Source organism: Bufo bufo, chromosome 7 (assembly GCF_905171765.1).
Source record: "Bufo bufo chromosome 7, aBufBuf1.1, whole genome shotgun sequence".
Lineage (NCBI taxonomy): Eukaryota > Metazoa > Chordata > Amphibia > Anura > Bufonidae > Bufo > Bufo bufo.
In genome coordinates this window covers 143041603-143059038 of record NC_053395.1, presented here as the reverse complement: position 1 = coordinate 143059038, position 17436 = coordinate 143041603, and the positions used below count along the sequence as shown (strand labels likewise).

Sequence of the window (17436 nt, the reverse complement as noted above, 5' to 3'; positions counted from 1 at the left end):
CGCGCGCGCTCACAGGAACGGAAGGTAAGAGAGTTGATCTCCAGCCTGCCAGCGGCGATCGTTCGCTGGCAGGCTGGAGATGTGTTTTTTTTAACCCCTAACAGGTATATTAGACGCTGTTTTGATAACAGCGTCTAATATACCTGCTACCTGGTCCTCTGGTGGTCCCCTTTGTTTGGATCGACCACCAGAGGACACAGGCAGCTCAGTAAAGTAGCACCAAGCACCACTACACTACACTACACCCCCCCCCCCCGTCACTTATTAACCCCTTATTAGCCCCTGATCACCCCTGATCACCCCATATAGACTCCCTGATCACCCCCCTGTCATTGATTTCCCCCCTGTCATTGATCACCCCCCTGTCATTGATCACCCCCCTGTAAAGCTCCATTCCATGATTTTTACGGATCCACTGATAGATGGATCGGATCCGCAAAACGCATCCGGACGTCTGAATGAAGCCTTACAGGGGCGTGATCAATGACTGTGGTGATCACCCCATATAGACTCCCTGATCACCCCCCTGTCATTAATTACCCCCCCCTGTCATTGATTACCCCCCTGTAAAGCTCCATTCAGACGTCCGCATGATTTTTACGGATCCACTGATAGATGGATCGGATCCGCAAAACGCATACGGACGTCTGAATGAAGCCTTACAGGGGCGTGATCAATGACTGTGGTCATCACCCCATATAGACTCCCTGATCACCCCCCTGTCATTGATTACCCCCCCTGTCATTGATTACCCCCCTGTAAAGCTCCATTCAGACGTCCGCATGATTTTTACGGATCCACTGATAGATGGATCGGATCCGCAAACTGCATCCGGACGTCTGAATGAAGCCTTACAGGGGCATGATCAATGACTGTGGTGATCACCCCATATAGACTCCCTGATCACCCCCCTGTCATTGATTACCCCCCTGTAAAGCTCCATTCAGACGTCCGCATGATTTTTACGGATGCACTGATAGATGGATCGGATCCGCCAAACGCATCCGGACGTCTGAATGAAGCCTTACACGGGCGTGATCAATGACTGTGGTGATCACCCCATATAGACTCTCTGATCACCCCCCTGTCATTGATCACCCCCCCTGTCATTGATCACCCCCCCTGTCATTGATCACCCCCCCTGTCATTGATCACCCCTCTGTAAGGCTCCAGACATTTTTTTGGCCCAAGTTAGCGGAATTATTTTTTTTTTTTTCTTACAAAGTCTCATATTCCACTAACTTGTGTCAAAAAATTAAATCTCACATGAACTCACCATACCCCTCACGGAATCCAAATGCGTAAAATTTTTTAGACATTTATATTCCAGACGACTTCTCACGCTTTAGGGCCCCTAGAATGCCAGGGCAGTATAAATACCCCACATGTGACCCCATTTCGGAAAGAAGACACCCCCAGGTATTCCGTGAGGGGCATATTGAGTCCATGAAAGATTGAAATTTTTGTCCCAAGTTAGCGGAACGGGAGACTTTGTGAGAAAAAAATTAAAAATATCAATTTCCGCTAACTTGTGCCAAAAAAAAAAAATTTCTATGAACTCGCCATGCCCCTCATTGAATACCTTGGGGTGTCTTCTTTCCAAAATGGGGTCACATGTGGGGTATTTATACTGCCCTGGCATTCTAGGGGCCCCAAAGCGTGAGAAGAAGTCTAGTATCCAAATGTCTAAAAATGCCCTCCTAAAATGAATTTGGGCACCTTTGCGCATCTAGGCTGCAAAAAAGTGTCACACATCTGGTATCGCCGTACTCAGGAGAAGTTGGGGAATGTGTTTTGGGGTGTCATTTTACATATACCCATGCTGGGTGAGAGAAAAATCTTGGTCAAATGCCAACTTTGTATAAAAAAATGGGAAAAGTTGTCTTTTGTCAAGATATTTCTCTCACCCAGCAAGGGTATATGTAAAATGACACCCCAAAACACATTCCCCAACTTCTCCTGAATACGGCGATACCACATGTGTGACACTTTTTTGCAGCCTAGGTGGGCAAAGGGGCCCATATTCCAAAGAGCACCTTTAGGATTTCACAGGTCATTTACCTACTTACCACACATTAGGGCCCCTGGAAAATGCCAGGGCAGTATAACTACCCCACAAGTGACCCCATTTTGGAAAGAAGACACCCCAAGGTATTCCGTGAGGGGCATGGCGAGTTCCTAGAATTTTTTATTTTTTGTCACAAGTTAGTGGAAAATGCTGATTTTCTTTTTTTTTTTTTTTTTTTTTCATACAAAGTCTCATATTCCACTAACTTGTGACAAAAAATAAAAACTTCCATGAACTCACTATGCCCATCAGTGAATACCTTGGGGTCTCTTCTTTCCAAAATGGGGTCACTTGTGGGGTAATTATACTGCCCTGGCATTCTAGGGGCCCAAATGTGTGGTAAGGAGTTTGAAATCAAATTCTGTAAAAAATGACCTGTGAAATCCAAAAGGTGCTCTTTGGAATATGGGCCCCTTTGCCCACCTAGGCTGCAAAAAAGTGTCACACATCGGGTATCTCCGTACTCAGGAGAAGTTGGGGAATGTGTTTTGGGGTGTCATTTTACATATACCCATGCTGGGTGAGAGAACTTACCACACATTTGGGCCCCTAGAATGCCAGGGCAGTATAACCACCCCACAAGTGACCCCATTTTGGAAAGAAGAGACCCCAAGGTATTTCGTGATGGGCATAGTGAGTTCATAGAAGTTTTTATTTTTTGTCACAAGTTAGTGGAATATGAGACTTTGTAAGAAAAAAAAAAAAAAAATCATCATTTTCCGCTAACTTGTGACAAAAAATAAAAAGTTCTATGAACTCACTATGCCCATCAGCGAATACCTTAGGGTGTGTACTTTCCGAAATGGGGTCATTTGTGGGGTGTTTGTACTTTCTGGGCATTGTAGAACCTCAGGAAACATGACAGGTGCTCAGAAAGTCAGAGCTGCTTCAAAAAGCGGAAATTCACATTTTTGTACCATAGTTTGTAAACGCTATAACTTTTACCCAAACCATTTTTTTTTTTACCCAAACATTTTTTTTTTTATCAAAGACATGTAGAACAATAAATTTAGAGCAAAATTTATAAATGGATGTCGTTTTTTTTGGCAAAATTTTACAACTGAAAGTGAAAAATGTCATTTTTTTGCAAAAAAATCGTTAAATTTCGATTAATAACAAAAAAAGTAAAAATGTCAGCAGCAATGAAATACCACCAAATGAAAGCTCTATTAGTGAGAAGAAAAGGAGGTAAAATTCATTTGGGTGGTAAGTTGCATGACCGAGCAATAAATGGTGAAAGTAGTGTAGGTCAGAAGTGTAAAAAGTGGCCTGGTCTTTCAGGGTGTTTAAGCACTGGGGGCTGAGGTGGTTAACTCAGATCTAGGATGTGTTATTTTTGTGTTCCCTTTATTTTTTTGAGCAGTGTATATGCTGACCTAGTTACACCTAGTCACCCCCACTATTATTCTTTTAACCTTTCTAAGGTTTCCTTGGGGTCCCAGCAGGATTACACTATGTGGTATGGTTATCATCAAGGGACCTTTTTTTTTTTTTTACAAGTAGGGATTTCCTATAGTGTTGAACCCCTTTAAAGAGGACCTTTCACCACTCCTGACATGCCTGTTTTAATAGTTTCATGTATTCCCCATGTAATGACAATTCTAGAGCATCTATTCATATTTCTGTATGTTGCATTATTCCTTTATTATTTGCACTGTAAGTTATGAATGAATTGCTATTAGCCTTCAGTAAGGGTACAGAGGGGACTGTACCTGCACAGTCCGAACATGGCAGGACTGATTAGATTTAGTGAGTCTGTGCAGGTGCACCTCCCCAACTGGTTACCACCTCTCTGTACCCTTACTGAAGGCTAATAGCAATTCAATTACACTGCGTGCAGAATTATTAGGCAAATGAGTATTTTGACCACATCATCCTCTTTATGCATGTTGTCTTACTCCAAGCTGTATAGGCTCGAAAGCCTACTACCAATTAAGCATATTAGGTGATGTGCATCTCTGTAATGAGAAGGGGTGTGGTCTAATGACATCAACACCCTATATTAGGTGTGCATAATTATTAGGCAACTTCCTTTCCTTTGGCAAAATGGGTCAAAAGAAGGACTTGACAGGCTCAGAAAAGTCAAAAATAGTGAGATATCTTGCAGAGGGATGCAGCACTCTTAAAATTGCAAAGCTTCTGAAGCGTGATCATCGAACAATCAAGCGTTTCATTCAAAATAGTCAACAGGGTCGCAAGAAGCGAAAAACCAAGGCGCAAAATAACTGCCCATGAACTGAGAAAAGTCAAGCGTGCAGCTGCCAAGATGCCACTTGCCACCAGTTTGGCCATATATTTTAGAGCTGCAACATCACTGGAGTGCCCAAAAGCACAAGGTGTGCAATACTCAGAGACATGGCCAAGGTAAGAAAGGCTGAAAGACGACCACCACTGAACACTGGTCTTGATGGGCCAGATGGATGGGCCCGTGGCTGGATTGGTAAAGGGCAGAGAGCTCCAGTCCGACTCAGACGCCAGCAAGGTGGAGGTGGAGTACTGGTTTGGGCTGGTATCATCAAAGATGAGCTTGTGGGGCCTTTTCGGGTTGAGGATGGAGTCAAGCTCAACTCCCAGTCCTACTGCCAGTTTCTGGAAGACACCTTCTTCAAGCAGTGGTACAGGAAGAAGTCTGCATCCTTCAAGAAAAACATGATTTTCATGCAGGACAATGCTCCATCACACGCGTCCAAGTACTCCACAGCGTGGCTGGCAAGAAAGGGTATAAAAGAAGAAAATCTAATGACATGGCCTCCTTGTTCACCTAATCTGAACCCCATTGAGAACCTGTGGTCCATCATCAAATGTGAGATTTACAAGGAGGGAAAACAGTACACCTCTCTGAACAGTGTCTGGGAGGCTGTGGTTGCTGCTGCACGCAATGTTGATGGTGAACAGATCAAAACACTGACAGAATCCATGGATGGCAGGCTTTTGAGTGTCCTTGCAAAGAAAGGTGGCTATATTGGTCACTGATTTGTTTTTGTTTTGTTTTTGAATGTCAGAAATGTATATTTGTGAATGTTGAGATGTTATATTGGTTTCACTGGTAAAAATAAATAATTGAAATGGGTATATATTTGTTTTTTGTTAAGTTGCCTAATAATTATGCACAGTAATAGTCACCTGCACACACAGATATCCCCCTAAAATAGCTAAAACTAAAAACAAACTAAAAACTACTTCCAAAAATATTCAGCTTTGATATTAATGAGTTTTTTGGGTTCATTGAGAACATGGTTGTTGTTCAATAATAAAATTAATCCTCAAAAATACAACTTGCCTAATAATTCTACACTCCCTGTATAACTTCTGGTATAAAAGGAAGGGCACATAAGGAGATAAAAGAATAGATGCTCCAGAATTGTTATTACATGTGGAATGCATGAAGCTATTAAAACAGGCATGTCAGGAGCGGTAAAAGGTCATCTTTAACTACTTCTTCATTTTCTGCTGTCATATCTTCATTTGTTGTTATTGGACATTTCATCAGCTTCTGAATTTAATCACAGAGGTGGTAAAATGTGTGGGAATCTGTGCTCGCAACACTTTATTATCACTTACAAAATTATATGTACACACATGTTAACATCCATAATTAGCAATGTCTTTTACAGCACTCTCTCTTCCTGCCATAAAAGCCAAGCCCACAATAAAATGTTACTACTGAGCTTGTGCAAGCCATAATTGTAAAGAAAGAAATGGGGGTTAGTCAGCACATCCCAGTGCGCAGGTGCACGTCCCCATGGCTGAAACCACAAAAGCAACAACACACACAATGCAACAGCACTCTGCAATTACAAATAACAAAGTAAATACAGTAGTGCCATACTCTCTAGATAAAAATTTACTAATACTAAGTTTGTGGCAGACAGGCACAAATAATTTTGTACAAAATGTATTTGCCAAGAATCTCACATTTATAATGTAGCATTAGCATTAGTACCTTTTCTATAGTGAGTATGGCACTATTATATTGACTTTATTATTTGTGTTTGCACAGTGCTGTTGCATTGTTTGTCTTTGCTTTTAAGCCATAATTGTGTTAGGCTACTGTCATATCTGCGTTGTGCTATCCGGTTTTATAATCCGGCACAGGGTCTCAAAACCACAGTACAATGCTTCAATTTTGGCAGATTCAGTGTCATTGGGAACAAAACTGAACAAACCGGAAAGGAGTGCTCCAGAATGCATTCCTTTCTGGGGTCTTTTTTCCCGTTCCCATGCCGGGCACAAAAGCGCTGCAAGCAGTGATTTTGTGTGCGACATGGGAAAACGAAGAAGCCGGAATCAGCACCAAAAACCATGTAAGGCTATTTTCACACTGGCGGCCGCAGGATACGGCAGGCTGTTCCGGCGGGGGATCTGTGGTGATCACACACATACATTTATACACATTGATCCTTACTTTACACTTACTTGTGAGCAGCCACTGCTGTAATAGCGGCCTGAGATGCAGCATGAGAGTGCTGTAAGTCCCGACTTTTCTCCACGCAGCACAAGATGCAATCAGAGGGCATGTTTAGCGCTGATGCCACTGCAGCCTGTCAAAAGAAGTGGCAGAGTGAAATGTGCTGCTCCTGTGTTTGTTCAGACAAATATAAGGCTTTTGCTGTGTTCAAAAACAGCTGCAACTCCAGCTACAGTGTCCATTTCCCTGAACAGTTAGTTATTCATAAAAATGAACAACAATAAAAATAAAAAATAAAGTAATAAACATACACTGAACAAAAATATTAACGCAACACTTTCAGTTTTGCTCCCATTTTGCATGAGCTGAACTCAAAGATCAGAAACATTTTCTACATAAACAAAAGACCCATTACTCTCAAATATTGTTCACAAATCTGTCTAGATCTGTGTTAGGCCGAATGCACATGGCCGTGGAATACGGACGCGAGCGGTCCGTGGTATCCCGGCCTGGCATCCTGCTGACAGCAGGAGATCACGGCGTCATTGGTTGCTATGACACCGTGCGCTTCATGCAGCCGCTGCACTACAGTAATACACTCATATGATCTATACGAGTGTATTACTGTAGTGCAGCAGCGGCATGAAGCGCACGGCGTTATAGCAACCAATGACGCCATGCGCTCCTGCTGTCAGCAGGATGCCAGACCGGGATACCACGGACCTCTCACGTCCATGTTCCACGGCCGTGTGCATTCGGCCTTAGTGAGCATGTCTCCTTTGCCGAGATAATCCATCCCACCTCACAGGTGTGGCATATCATGGTGCTGATTAGACAGCATGAATATTGCACAGGTGTGCCTTAGACTTCCCACAATAAAAGGCCACTCTGAAATGTGCAGTTTGATCACACAGCACAATGCCACAGATGTTGCAACGTTTGAGGGAGCGTGCAATTGGCATGCTGACTGCAGGAATGTCTACCAGAGATGTTTCCCATGCAATGAATGTTCATTTCTCTACCACAAGCGTTCTCCAAAGGTGTTTCAGAGATTTTGGCTGTACATCCAACCAGCCTCACAACTGCAGACCACGTGTAACCACACCAGCCCAGGACCTCCACATCTAGTAAGTTCACCTCCATGATCATCTGAGACCAGCCACCCGGACTGCTGCAGATTTGCATAACCAAAGTATTTCTGCACAAACTGTCAGAAACCATCTTAGGGAAGCTCATCTGCATGCTCGTCGTCCTCATTGGGGTCTGGACCTGACTGCAGTTCGTCGTCATTACCGACTTGAGTGGGCAAATGCTCAAGTTTGATGGCATCTGGCACATTGGAGAGGCGTTCTGTTCACGGATGAGTCCCAGTTTTCACTGGTTAGGGCAGATAGCAGACAGCGTGTGTAGCGTCGTGTGGGTGAGCGGTTTGCTGATGTCAACATTGTGGATCGAGTGGCAAATGGTGGCGGTGGGGTTATGGTATGGACAGGCGTATGTTATGGACAACGAACACAGGTGCATTTTATTGATGGCATTTTGAATGCACAGAGATACCGTGACGAGATCCTGAGGCCCATTGTTGTGCCATTCATCCACGACCATCACCTCATGTTGTAGCATGATAATGCACGGCCCAATATTGCAAGGATCTGTACACAATTCCTGGAAGCTGAAAACATCCCAGTCCTTGCATGGCCAGCATACTCACCGTGCATGTCACCCATTGAGCATGTTTGGAATGCTCTGGACGGCGTATACGACAGCATGTTCCAGTTCCTGCCAATATTCTGCAACTTCGCACAACTATTGAAGAGGAGTGGACCAACATTCCACAGGCCACAATCTGCAACCTGATCAACTCTATGCGGCGGAGGTGTGTTGCACTGCGTGATGCAAATGGTGGCCACACCAGATACTGACTGGTTTTCTGACCCCCCCAGTAAGGCAAAACTGTGCACATTCCAGAGTGGTCTTTTATTGTGGGCAGTCTAAGGCACACCTGTGCAATATTCATGCTGTCTAATCAGCACCTTGATATGCCACACCTGTGAGGTGGGATGGATTATCTCGACAAAGGAGAAGTGCTCACTAACACAGATTTAGACAGATTTGTGAACAATATTTGAGAGTAATGGGTCTTTTGTGTATGTAGAAAATGTTTCAGATCTTTGAGTTCAGCTCAGGCAAAATGGGAGCAAAACCAAAAGTGTTGCGTTTATATTTTTGTTCAGTGTAATTGGTATCTCTGTGTGCAAAAATGTGTAAACTATTAAAATCTAGAAATAGTTATAATCCGCGGTGAACACCATAATGGAAATAAGATAAAAAATAGTTAATTTACTGCTTTTTGGTCATGTTGCCCCTCAAAAATTTAATAAAAAGTGATTAAAAAGTCATATGTACCACTAAATGGTACGAATAAAAACTACAGTTTACCCTGCAAAATAAAAAAAAGCTCACACCCAGCTCTGTAGATGGAAAAAAATGGATTTTTTGTACTCACCGTAAAATCCTTTTCTCGTAGTAGGCATTGGGGGACACAGCACCATGGGTATATGTCCAACTACCACTAGGAGGCACTAGACACAAAAAGTGTTGGCTCCTCCCCGTTGGGCTATACCCTCTCCACAGGCACAAGGCTATTCAGTTTGTACCAAAAGCAGTAGGAGAGAGAAAAAAAGCAAGGAACCAACAACTCCCGTACCGGGAAAGATCAAGAGACCAGCCCGGAAAATCGGAAGTAAAAACATAGGGTGGGATCTGTGTCCCCCAATTCCTACTACGAGAAAAGGATTTTACGGTGAGTACAAAAAATCCATTTTTCTCGTGCATGGCATTGGGGGACACAGCACCATGGGACGTCCAAAAGCAGTCCCCGAGGGTGGGAAAAAAACAACCATGCCACCTGTTGGGCATACAGGTGCGGGAGAACCATGTGACCCAAGAGGAGAAAACACGGAATGGGCAAGAGGTTCCATAACAAGGAAGAAACCTCAAGGAAGAATCAGTGAAGACTGTCAGCACCCCAGGAAAAATGCCTGGAAGAAAATCCCAAATGCAATAATGCGGCAAAAGGGAACACCGAGCTCAGCCAAGGGCTGGAGAAAAAATTAGGACAGCACCGCGTGTTGGGACTACCTAACGCTCTAAATTGTCTCAGACCCAAAGAGCGAAAAAACCTGTGGCCAACCCCTGACAGGCCAGGGGAGAAATGAAACAAGGAAGTACTGGAAGCCAAACGAGTGAGGGAAGCCATAGCAAGGCTCACATGTGAAGGGAGCAGGTCTCCCCTCACCGCAAGGCAGGTGAAGAAGTTAAGCGCCCTATTTAAAAGGCGAAAACCCAGGGCTGCTAGAGGAAACCGCCAACCCTTGGAGAAGGAGGGGGTTGTAGGTAAAAGCCAGGAAAAAAAGAGTAAGACCTGCGTCCCAAAAACAGGAGACGAGGCTAGAGCCTCTGAAAGCAAGATATCACTGTGAAGCGTAAGACCAGAGGAAACTCTGGGCATGTGAAGCATCAGGGAAAAAAGGAACCAGATACAGGCCCAGGAAATCTCAGCAGGACACACTGGACTGAAAGACATGGAAGTAGAAGGAGAGTACTCCAAACAGCCTAAGGAGGAAAGGTTCTACAACAGGAGGAGGTCCCTCTCAAAGGAGACCATACGGCAGAATTGCAAACCGTAGCGCTAAACCACTCAATACCAGGTACTTGACGTGGGAGGATGGGAAAAGAGACACGAATCCCAAGAGGACCACAAGGCTATTGGAACCCATAAAGGGAACAATCAACCCAGGCCCCGACCCCCCAAAAAAACGATTGTCATGCAGAACCTGAGTGGTCAAATGAACGGGGACAGGGACTCCAGAAAGGAGTACCCGGAATGGGCTCACAAGGAAGCAGGAGCTGAACCACCAGAAGACAACGCACGCCAGAATATCCAGGAAAGGAGAAATGAAACTACCATAGGGGAAGGGACATTGGCCATGGACAACTAGCCATTCCAAGAACAGGGACTAGCAAACTGTATACATTGTCCCAGAGAGGGCAAGTACAGCAGCTCGGGATGTACCACTAAATTGACAGACATCCATATCTATGCATAAGGAATGCAGAAGTCGCCATGAAATAGCCGGGTGAGACTACACAGAAATGTAGAAACCAGCCGCGACCGGCGTACTGAAAACTCCCAGGGGGGAGAAAGTACCTGACAGGTGCAGACGACGACAAGGTCCAAGGGGACTGCCCCTCTGACATGTAGTACAACTAAGCAGAGAATATAAGGGAATACCGAGAACACCTGGACCCAGAAGGAACTACGGGACCCTGTCCGATGCCAGAGCAATCAGCTGAAAAATTACCTACCAGACAGGTGTGTGGCGCTCAGTGGTCCTGTCCCTGACCAGTCAGGGAGGACATCCAGCGACGATAAATGCCGATGACCCCAGAAGGTTTCCATGTGGCGGAGGACATCCAGCGATGACCGAAAACTGCTGCAGCGGCCGATGCTCACCAGCTACGTGCCCAACAAGGTAGAAGATCCAGTGGAGATCCCTGTACTCCACCAGGAATGGGCTGCTCTGTAATAGGAAACAACGTGAGTACTGCTCTATAACATGGGGTAACGCGGAGCGCAGCATACCGTAGTACCTTATAGAGATGGCAAGAGCAACCCTAGCACAAAGGCCAACAACCACCTGGCCATGGTGTAGGGAGCGTGGTTGTATGTGGACCACCCGCCAGATCAGAACAGATCAGCCATATACTGGAGCTACAAGAGGAAGCACTAGACCGACAAGGTGGGGGTTGGGCTGGCCCACCCCTGCCAGATATGGTAACCATGCACATGCAGAACCAGGATGGCCTGTTGTAGACAGTACCCTGAGAAGTACAAGGAGACCATTGAGCACGACAGTAACGGAGTGGAGATGTATGGAAGAACCAAAAGGGTGAAACCAACATCCGCAGCACAGATTAGAACCCGGGGGCAGAAAGCACCCAGTAATACAGAAACTGTATGCGCCACAGATTGCACCATAGGGCCCAGCACTGAGTAATACAAACACACGCCTAAAATATAGGGAAAGTGGCTGCATGTCTAAGGAGAGTGGAAACATAGCCACAGAATCTGGGAATGCGACAGCATTTGGAGGGTACAGGTACTCAACCTGTAAAGTAGAGATATGGCTGCGTAGTGCAGAGATACGACCAGACAGGTGTAATGGGTACAGCATCTGGAGATGGTAGAGGTACTACCTTTAAGATCGGAGCAATGTGACCACATGGTGCACCCTAGAACCAGAGAGGAGCAACGGCTACCGCGTTAGCAATGGTACCTATATTCCACCCGGAAAGGGGAAAATAGGGCCGCACGGTACCACAAAGAACAAGACAGGTGCACACTACAATCAAGTAGGTGAAATGGAAACTGAAGAATGCCCTCTATTTCGCCTGAAAAAAAGGGAAACAGGGCCGCATAGTACACCATAGAGCCAGACAGGTGTAACGGCTGCAGCATCAGAGACGGTGCAGGAACTCTACTTATGAAGGGAGTAAGATGGCTGTTTAGTGCACACTATGATGAGGTAGGTGCAATGGCCACGGCAATTGGAGGAGGCCTCAATATCTCGTCCGGTAAGGGAAAGAAAATGCCACATGGTACACCATAAGGCCAGACTGGAGCAACAGCTACAGCATCCGGAGATGGTGCAGGTACTCTACCTATGAAGGAACCAAGGTGGCAGCTTGGTGCCGACTAGAACCAGACAGAGGCAATTCTACGGCAATTGAAAGTGGCCTCTATATCTCGCCCGTAGGGAGAAATGTTGCCGCATGGAACACAATAGAGCCCGCCAGGGGTATTGGCTACAGCATCTGGAGATGGTGTAGGTACTCTACCTATGAAAAGGGAGCAAAAAAGGCTGGGAACAGACAGGAGCAATTGCTACGGCAATTGAAGGCGGCCGGTATATCCCGCCCGGAAGGGAGAAATAGTGCCGCATGGAACACCATAGCGCCAGCCAGAGGTATCGGCTACAGCAACAGGAGATGGTGTAGGTACTCTAGCTATGAAAGGAGAAAAGTGGCTGGGAACAGACAGGTGCAATTGCCACGGCAATTGAAGGCGGCCTGTATATCTCGCCCGGAAGGGAGAAATAGTGCCGCATGGAACACCATAGAGCCAGCCAGGAGTAATGGCTTCAGCATCTGGAGAAGGTGTAGGTACTCTAGCTATGAAAAGGAGCAAGGCAGATGGAAACAGCCAGATATAATTGCTTTTCCTTACCAACCTACAGGAGGCGCTTGCCTAAGCATCAGCTTGCCTAGAACAGGGTAGAGTGGCGAACACCAGCACCAGGATGGGGACCCGGTGGAAACACTCTCAAATGTGTAGAGCATAGCCCCTGGTATAGGGGAACCAGGAAGGCTTGTCAGGTACAGCCTATGGCAGTGGTGCAGGTACCCCCCTGTTAAGGAGAAGGCGTACGTACCAGAGACACCAAGTAGGTGACTCATTATGCTAAACACGGGGACGGCTGCCTTACCTGTGCGGTTGAATACCTGTGCAGTCAGGGGAGCGCCATCCGAAAATCCACTAGAGGGGGTACCAACCCTGGGTAGGAGAGGTTCCTCCGTGTACGTTAGCCTTGACCTCCCAGAGGGCTTCTGTATGGAGGAAGACCGCCTGATGCTCTGTTCCGAGGGAATCGGTGCAGAGGTGTCCCCAGAGGCAACGGATGGGGTGACAGAAAAGGATTCGTCACCAGCCTCAGGCCTGTCCTGGGGAGGACCCGAGGATGCCGAGGAGGGGTGGAATCCTGTTGAGACCACCCGAGGTTGTACTGTGAGCTACCCTTGCCGGACCCGGTATCTGAGCGTGCCTCATCTGCAGGGAGGACCCTGGGAGGGCATAGGTGGCCACAATTGGATAGGTAGCGGTCCAGCGACTCCGCCAGAGATTGGGAGAGTCGGACAAGGTTCCCATGGCTTTGACAAAAAAGGAGACCATTCAGGACGGACCTACACAAAAGGATTTGGTCAGGGGACACAATGGGGTCTGGGAAGAGGTACTGCACACAAGCAGGGACAGGCCGACCGCATGGCAGCCTTCGTAGACAGCGGACGCACGTGAAAACACGTGGCGATCCGAGGAGAGGCTGGGAGAGGAGACCCTCATAGAGCAGCCAGCAGAGGCTGTCATATCTGGACCAGGATGCCATGTTCCCCAAAGAGGTGCTGCAGCAGCTATAGAGGCTGCATCACACAGTACATAGGACAATGACTTAAAGGGGGTCTGCAGTTCTTTGAAAACTGAGGATCTATCCACTGGATAGATAACCCACGTTAGACCAGTAAAGTGTGGAGGAGATAGCCCCTCCCGAGGGCCGGGCGGGGTCAGAAAAGACCGGGAAGCAAGGAGGAGGGGCCGGGAAGATTGCGGCCTAGCAGGCCCAGAAGCCGGAGCCTCGATTTATGAGGCGGCCGGGAATGGAGCGAGGGGGGCGGGGCAAATCGCGGCCGACCGAGGGGCCTCCGGACCCACAAAACTAGGTGAGGAGGGTAGGTGGGGGGGAGCGACGCCTGGGGGTGGGCGGAACAGGGCAAACAGAGCACCTGGGAGCCGGGAACGGGCCATGGAAGATGAGGCCTAGTCCCTGCAAAAGCAGGGGACTAAAGTAGCGGGGAAGGCCCAGGAGAAGCTGTGTGGCCAGGGAGGAGAGAAAAAACCAACCAAGGGGTAAGAGAAAGGTGGAGGAAGATGGAAGCTTCCCAGGACCCCCAGCTAAGGTGGATTCCACCCCCCTGGCCACAGGAGGGAACCTGACCCTGGGGCAGGGACAGGGGGTACTCACCATCTGATGTCTTCGGGCGCCGCAGGGTCACCCCTTCGGCAGACTCAACACGGGAACCGTGGGAATGCCGGCAAGCCACTGCGGATGCAGTCTGTGGGGACTGGGTGACCGGCGATGGTACAGAAGTACGAGCCCGCAGGCGGGGCAACTAAAGTGGAACACGATGGAGCCCCAGCCTGCAGCAGGTATAACGGTGGAGATCACCGAGACCTGCAGAAGAGAGAAAAAAAGAATAAAAGAATAAAATAAAAAAATAAACAGCAGGACCTGCAAAAAAAAGCAGGACAGGTCTGCCTCCTACGGACACTAGACAAAAACTGAATAGCCTTGTGCCTGTGGAGAGGGTATAGCCCAACGGGGAGGAGCCAACACTTTTTGTGTCTAGTGCCTCCTAGTGGTAGTTGGACATATACCCATGGTGCTGTGTCCCCCAATGCCATGCACGAGAAATAAAAAATCTATGGCTGCCAGAATATGGTGATGTAAAGAAAATATATTTTAAAGGATTTTAATTTTTAAAATAGAAAATATATAAATTTGCAGAATAAAGTCTTCATGTAAACTTCTAGTGCACACTTTTTTTTTCAATTTTACCCCACAAATAATTTTGGTGCCATTAAAAAAATATGACTTGTCCTGCAAACATTAAGCTCTTATATGGCTATGTGAACAGCAAATATAAAAAGTTATGGCTCTTAGAAGGTGGGAAGGAAAAAAATGAAAGCACAAAAATGAAAATTAGTACCTATAAAGCTGGCTAAGGGTACTTTCACACTTGCGGCAGAGAGATCCGGCAAGCAGTTCCGTCGCCGGAACTGCCTGCCGGATCAGGCAAAACGTATGCCAACTGATGGCATTAGTAAGACTGATCAGGATCCTTATCAGTCTTAAAAATGCCTGATCAGTCGAAAAAATGCAATGAAATACCGGATCCGTCTTTCCGGTGTCATCCGGTATTTTTTTTCACCCTTTTTTCAGTCTGCGCATGCGCAGACCGGAAGGACAGATCCGGCATTCCGGTATTCTGAATGCCAGATCCGGCACTAATACATTCCTATGGGAAAAAATGACGGATCCGGCATTCAGGCAAGTCTTCAGTTTTTTTCGCCGGAGATAAAACCGTAGCATGCTACGGTGTTCTCTTTTGCCTGATCAGTCCAAACGACTGAACTGAAGACATCCTGAACGGATTAGGGCTCTTTCACACTTGCGTTCTTTTCTTCCGGCATAGAGTTCCATCGTCGGGGCTCTATGCCGGAAGAATCCTGATCAGTTTTATTCTAATGCATTCTGAATGGAGAGAAATCCGTTCAGGATGTCTTCAGTTCCGGACTGGAAAGTTTTTTGGCCGGAGAAAATACCGCAGCATGCTGCGCTTTTTGCTCCGGCCAAAAATCCTGAACACTTGCCGCAAGGCCGGATCCGGAATTAATGCCCATTGAAAGGCATTAATCCGGATCCGGCCTTAAGCTAAACGTCGTTTCGGCGCATTGCCGGATCAGACGTTTAGCTTTTTCTGAATGGTTACCATGGCTGCCAGGACGCTAAAGTCCTGGTTGCCATGGTAAAGTGTAGTGGGGAGCGGGGGAGCAGTATACTTACTGTCTGTGCGGCTCCCGGGGCGCTCCAGAGTGACGTCAGGGCGCCCCACGCGCATGGATGACGTGATCGCATGGATCACGTCATCCATGCGCATGGGGCACTCTGACGTCATTCTGGAGCGCCCCGGGAGCCGCACGGACTGTAAGTATACTGCTCCCCACTACTACTATGGCAACCAGGACTTTAATAGCGTCCTGGGTGCCATAGTAACACTGAACGCATTTTGAAGATGGATCCGTCTTCAAATGCTTTCAGTTCACTTGCGTTTTTCCGGATCCGGTGTGTAATTCCGGCAAATGGAGTACACGCCGGATCCGGACAACGCAAGTGTGAAAGAGGCCTTACTCTCCATTCAGAATGCATGGGGATAAAACTGATCAGTTCTTTTCCGGTATAGAGCCCCTAGGACTGAACTCTATGCCGGAAAAGAAAAACGCTAGTGTGAAAGTACCTAACCTGTTACATGTGCGCTTGGCAGTTGAAGCCATCGTGTTGGTCCCATGTTCATATGTGCCCGCATTGCTGAGAAAAATTATGATGTTGCCATTACACCTAGAAGCTCTCTCTACAACTGCTGTGCCCTCTGCACTTTGATTGACAGGGCAGAGCAGTGTAAATGTAATCAATGCCTGGCCCTGTCAATCAAAGTGCAGAAGGCGCAGCAGTTGCAGAGAACAGAGACTCTAGGTGTAATGGCAACACCCTCTTTGCTCCTAAAGGCTCATTTGCATAAATTAAAACTTCCATTTTGTTAGGAATGCAGGCACATATGAAAATGGGACCAACACAGATGCCTTCAGCTGCCAAGCGCACATGCAGCAGGTCAGCTAGTTTCATAGGTACAAATCTGCTGACAGATGCCCCTTTAGGGACCAGGACAATTTCTATTTTTGCGCTTTCATTTTTTCCGCCCCTCTTTCTAAGGGCCATAACTTTTTATATCTTCTGCTCACATAGCCATATAAGGGCTTATTGTTTGCAGGTCAAGTTGTACTTTTTTAATAGCACCCAAATTCTTTGTCCAAAAGGTCAGCCAGTTTTACAGGTACAAATCTGCTGACAGATGTCCTTTAAGGAGTTGTCATAGATGAGAACCAACAAAGCTTCATTTTTTTTCTTTAAGTACATATTTTGGGGTGTACATCACTGGTATGCCTTCAGTCTCTATAGTATTTTAAACCTGAATCTATATGAAACCTGAGAGGAAATATCCTGTACCCATAGAGAAGTTATAATATGGGTTAATTGTTGTTCATAGGTTTTCTTTTAATTAGGTTTCATATTAATACATCTAAAGAGCATATATTGTACGTATGGCTAGAATTATCTTGGTATGATGTCACTTGACATTTGTAGATCACATACTTTACCTGAACGGACGCTGGATCCTTTGTAGATATGAACACCTCCAGCTCATTTTCTGCTACTCTGGGTATGACACGTACAGTCTGGGCTTCCAGGTGAAGATCGTCCAGTCCTCCTATATAGTCCTCACCTGTTCT

The 17436-nt window shown here is 46.6% G+C and overlaps 1 protein-coding gene across 1 annotated transcript in view; it reads right to left on the bottom strand.

Annotated features, from left to right (window-relative positions):
* The window catches only part of LOC121008091 (aldehyde oxidase-like), a 223038-nt gene that overhangs the window by 89388 nt on the left and 116214 nt on the right, over nt 1–17436 (bottom strand). Inside the window, exons 14-15 of the mRNA XM_040440436.1 lie at nt 17305–17429; nt 6485–6609 (exon numbers count right to left, since the gene is read on the bottom strand). Coding sequence (XP_040296370.1) covers nt 6485–6609; nt 17305–17429 — 250 coding nt within the window. The remainder of the gene's footprint in view (nt 1–6484; nt 6610–17304; nt 17430–17436) is intronic.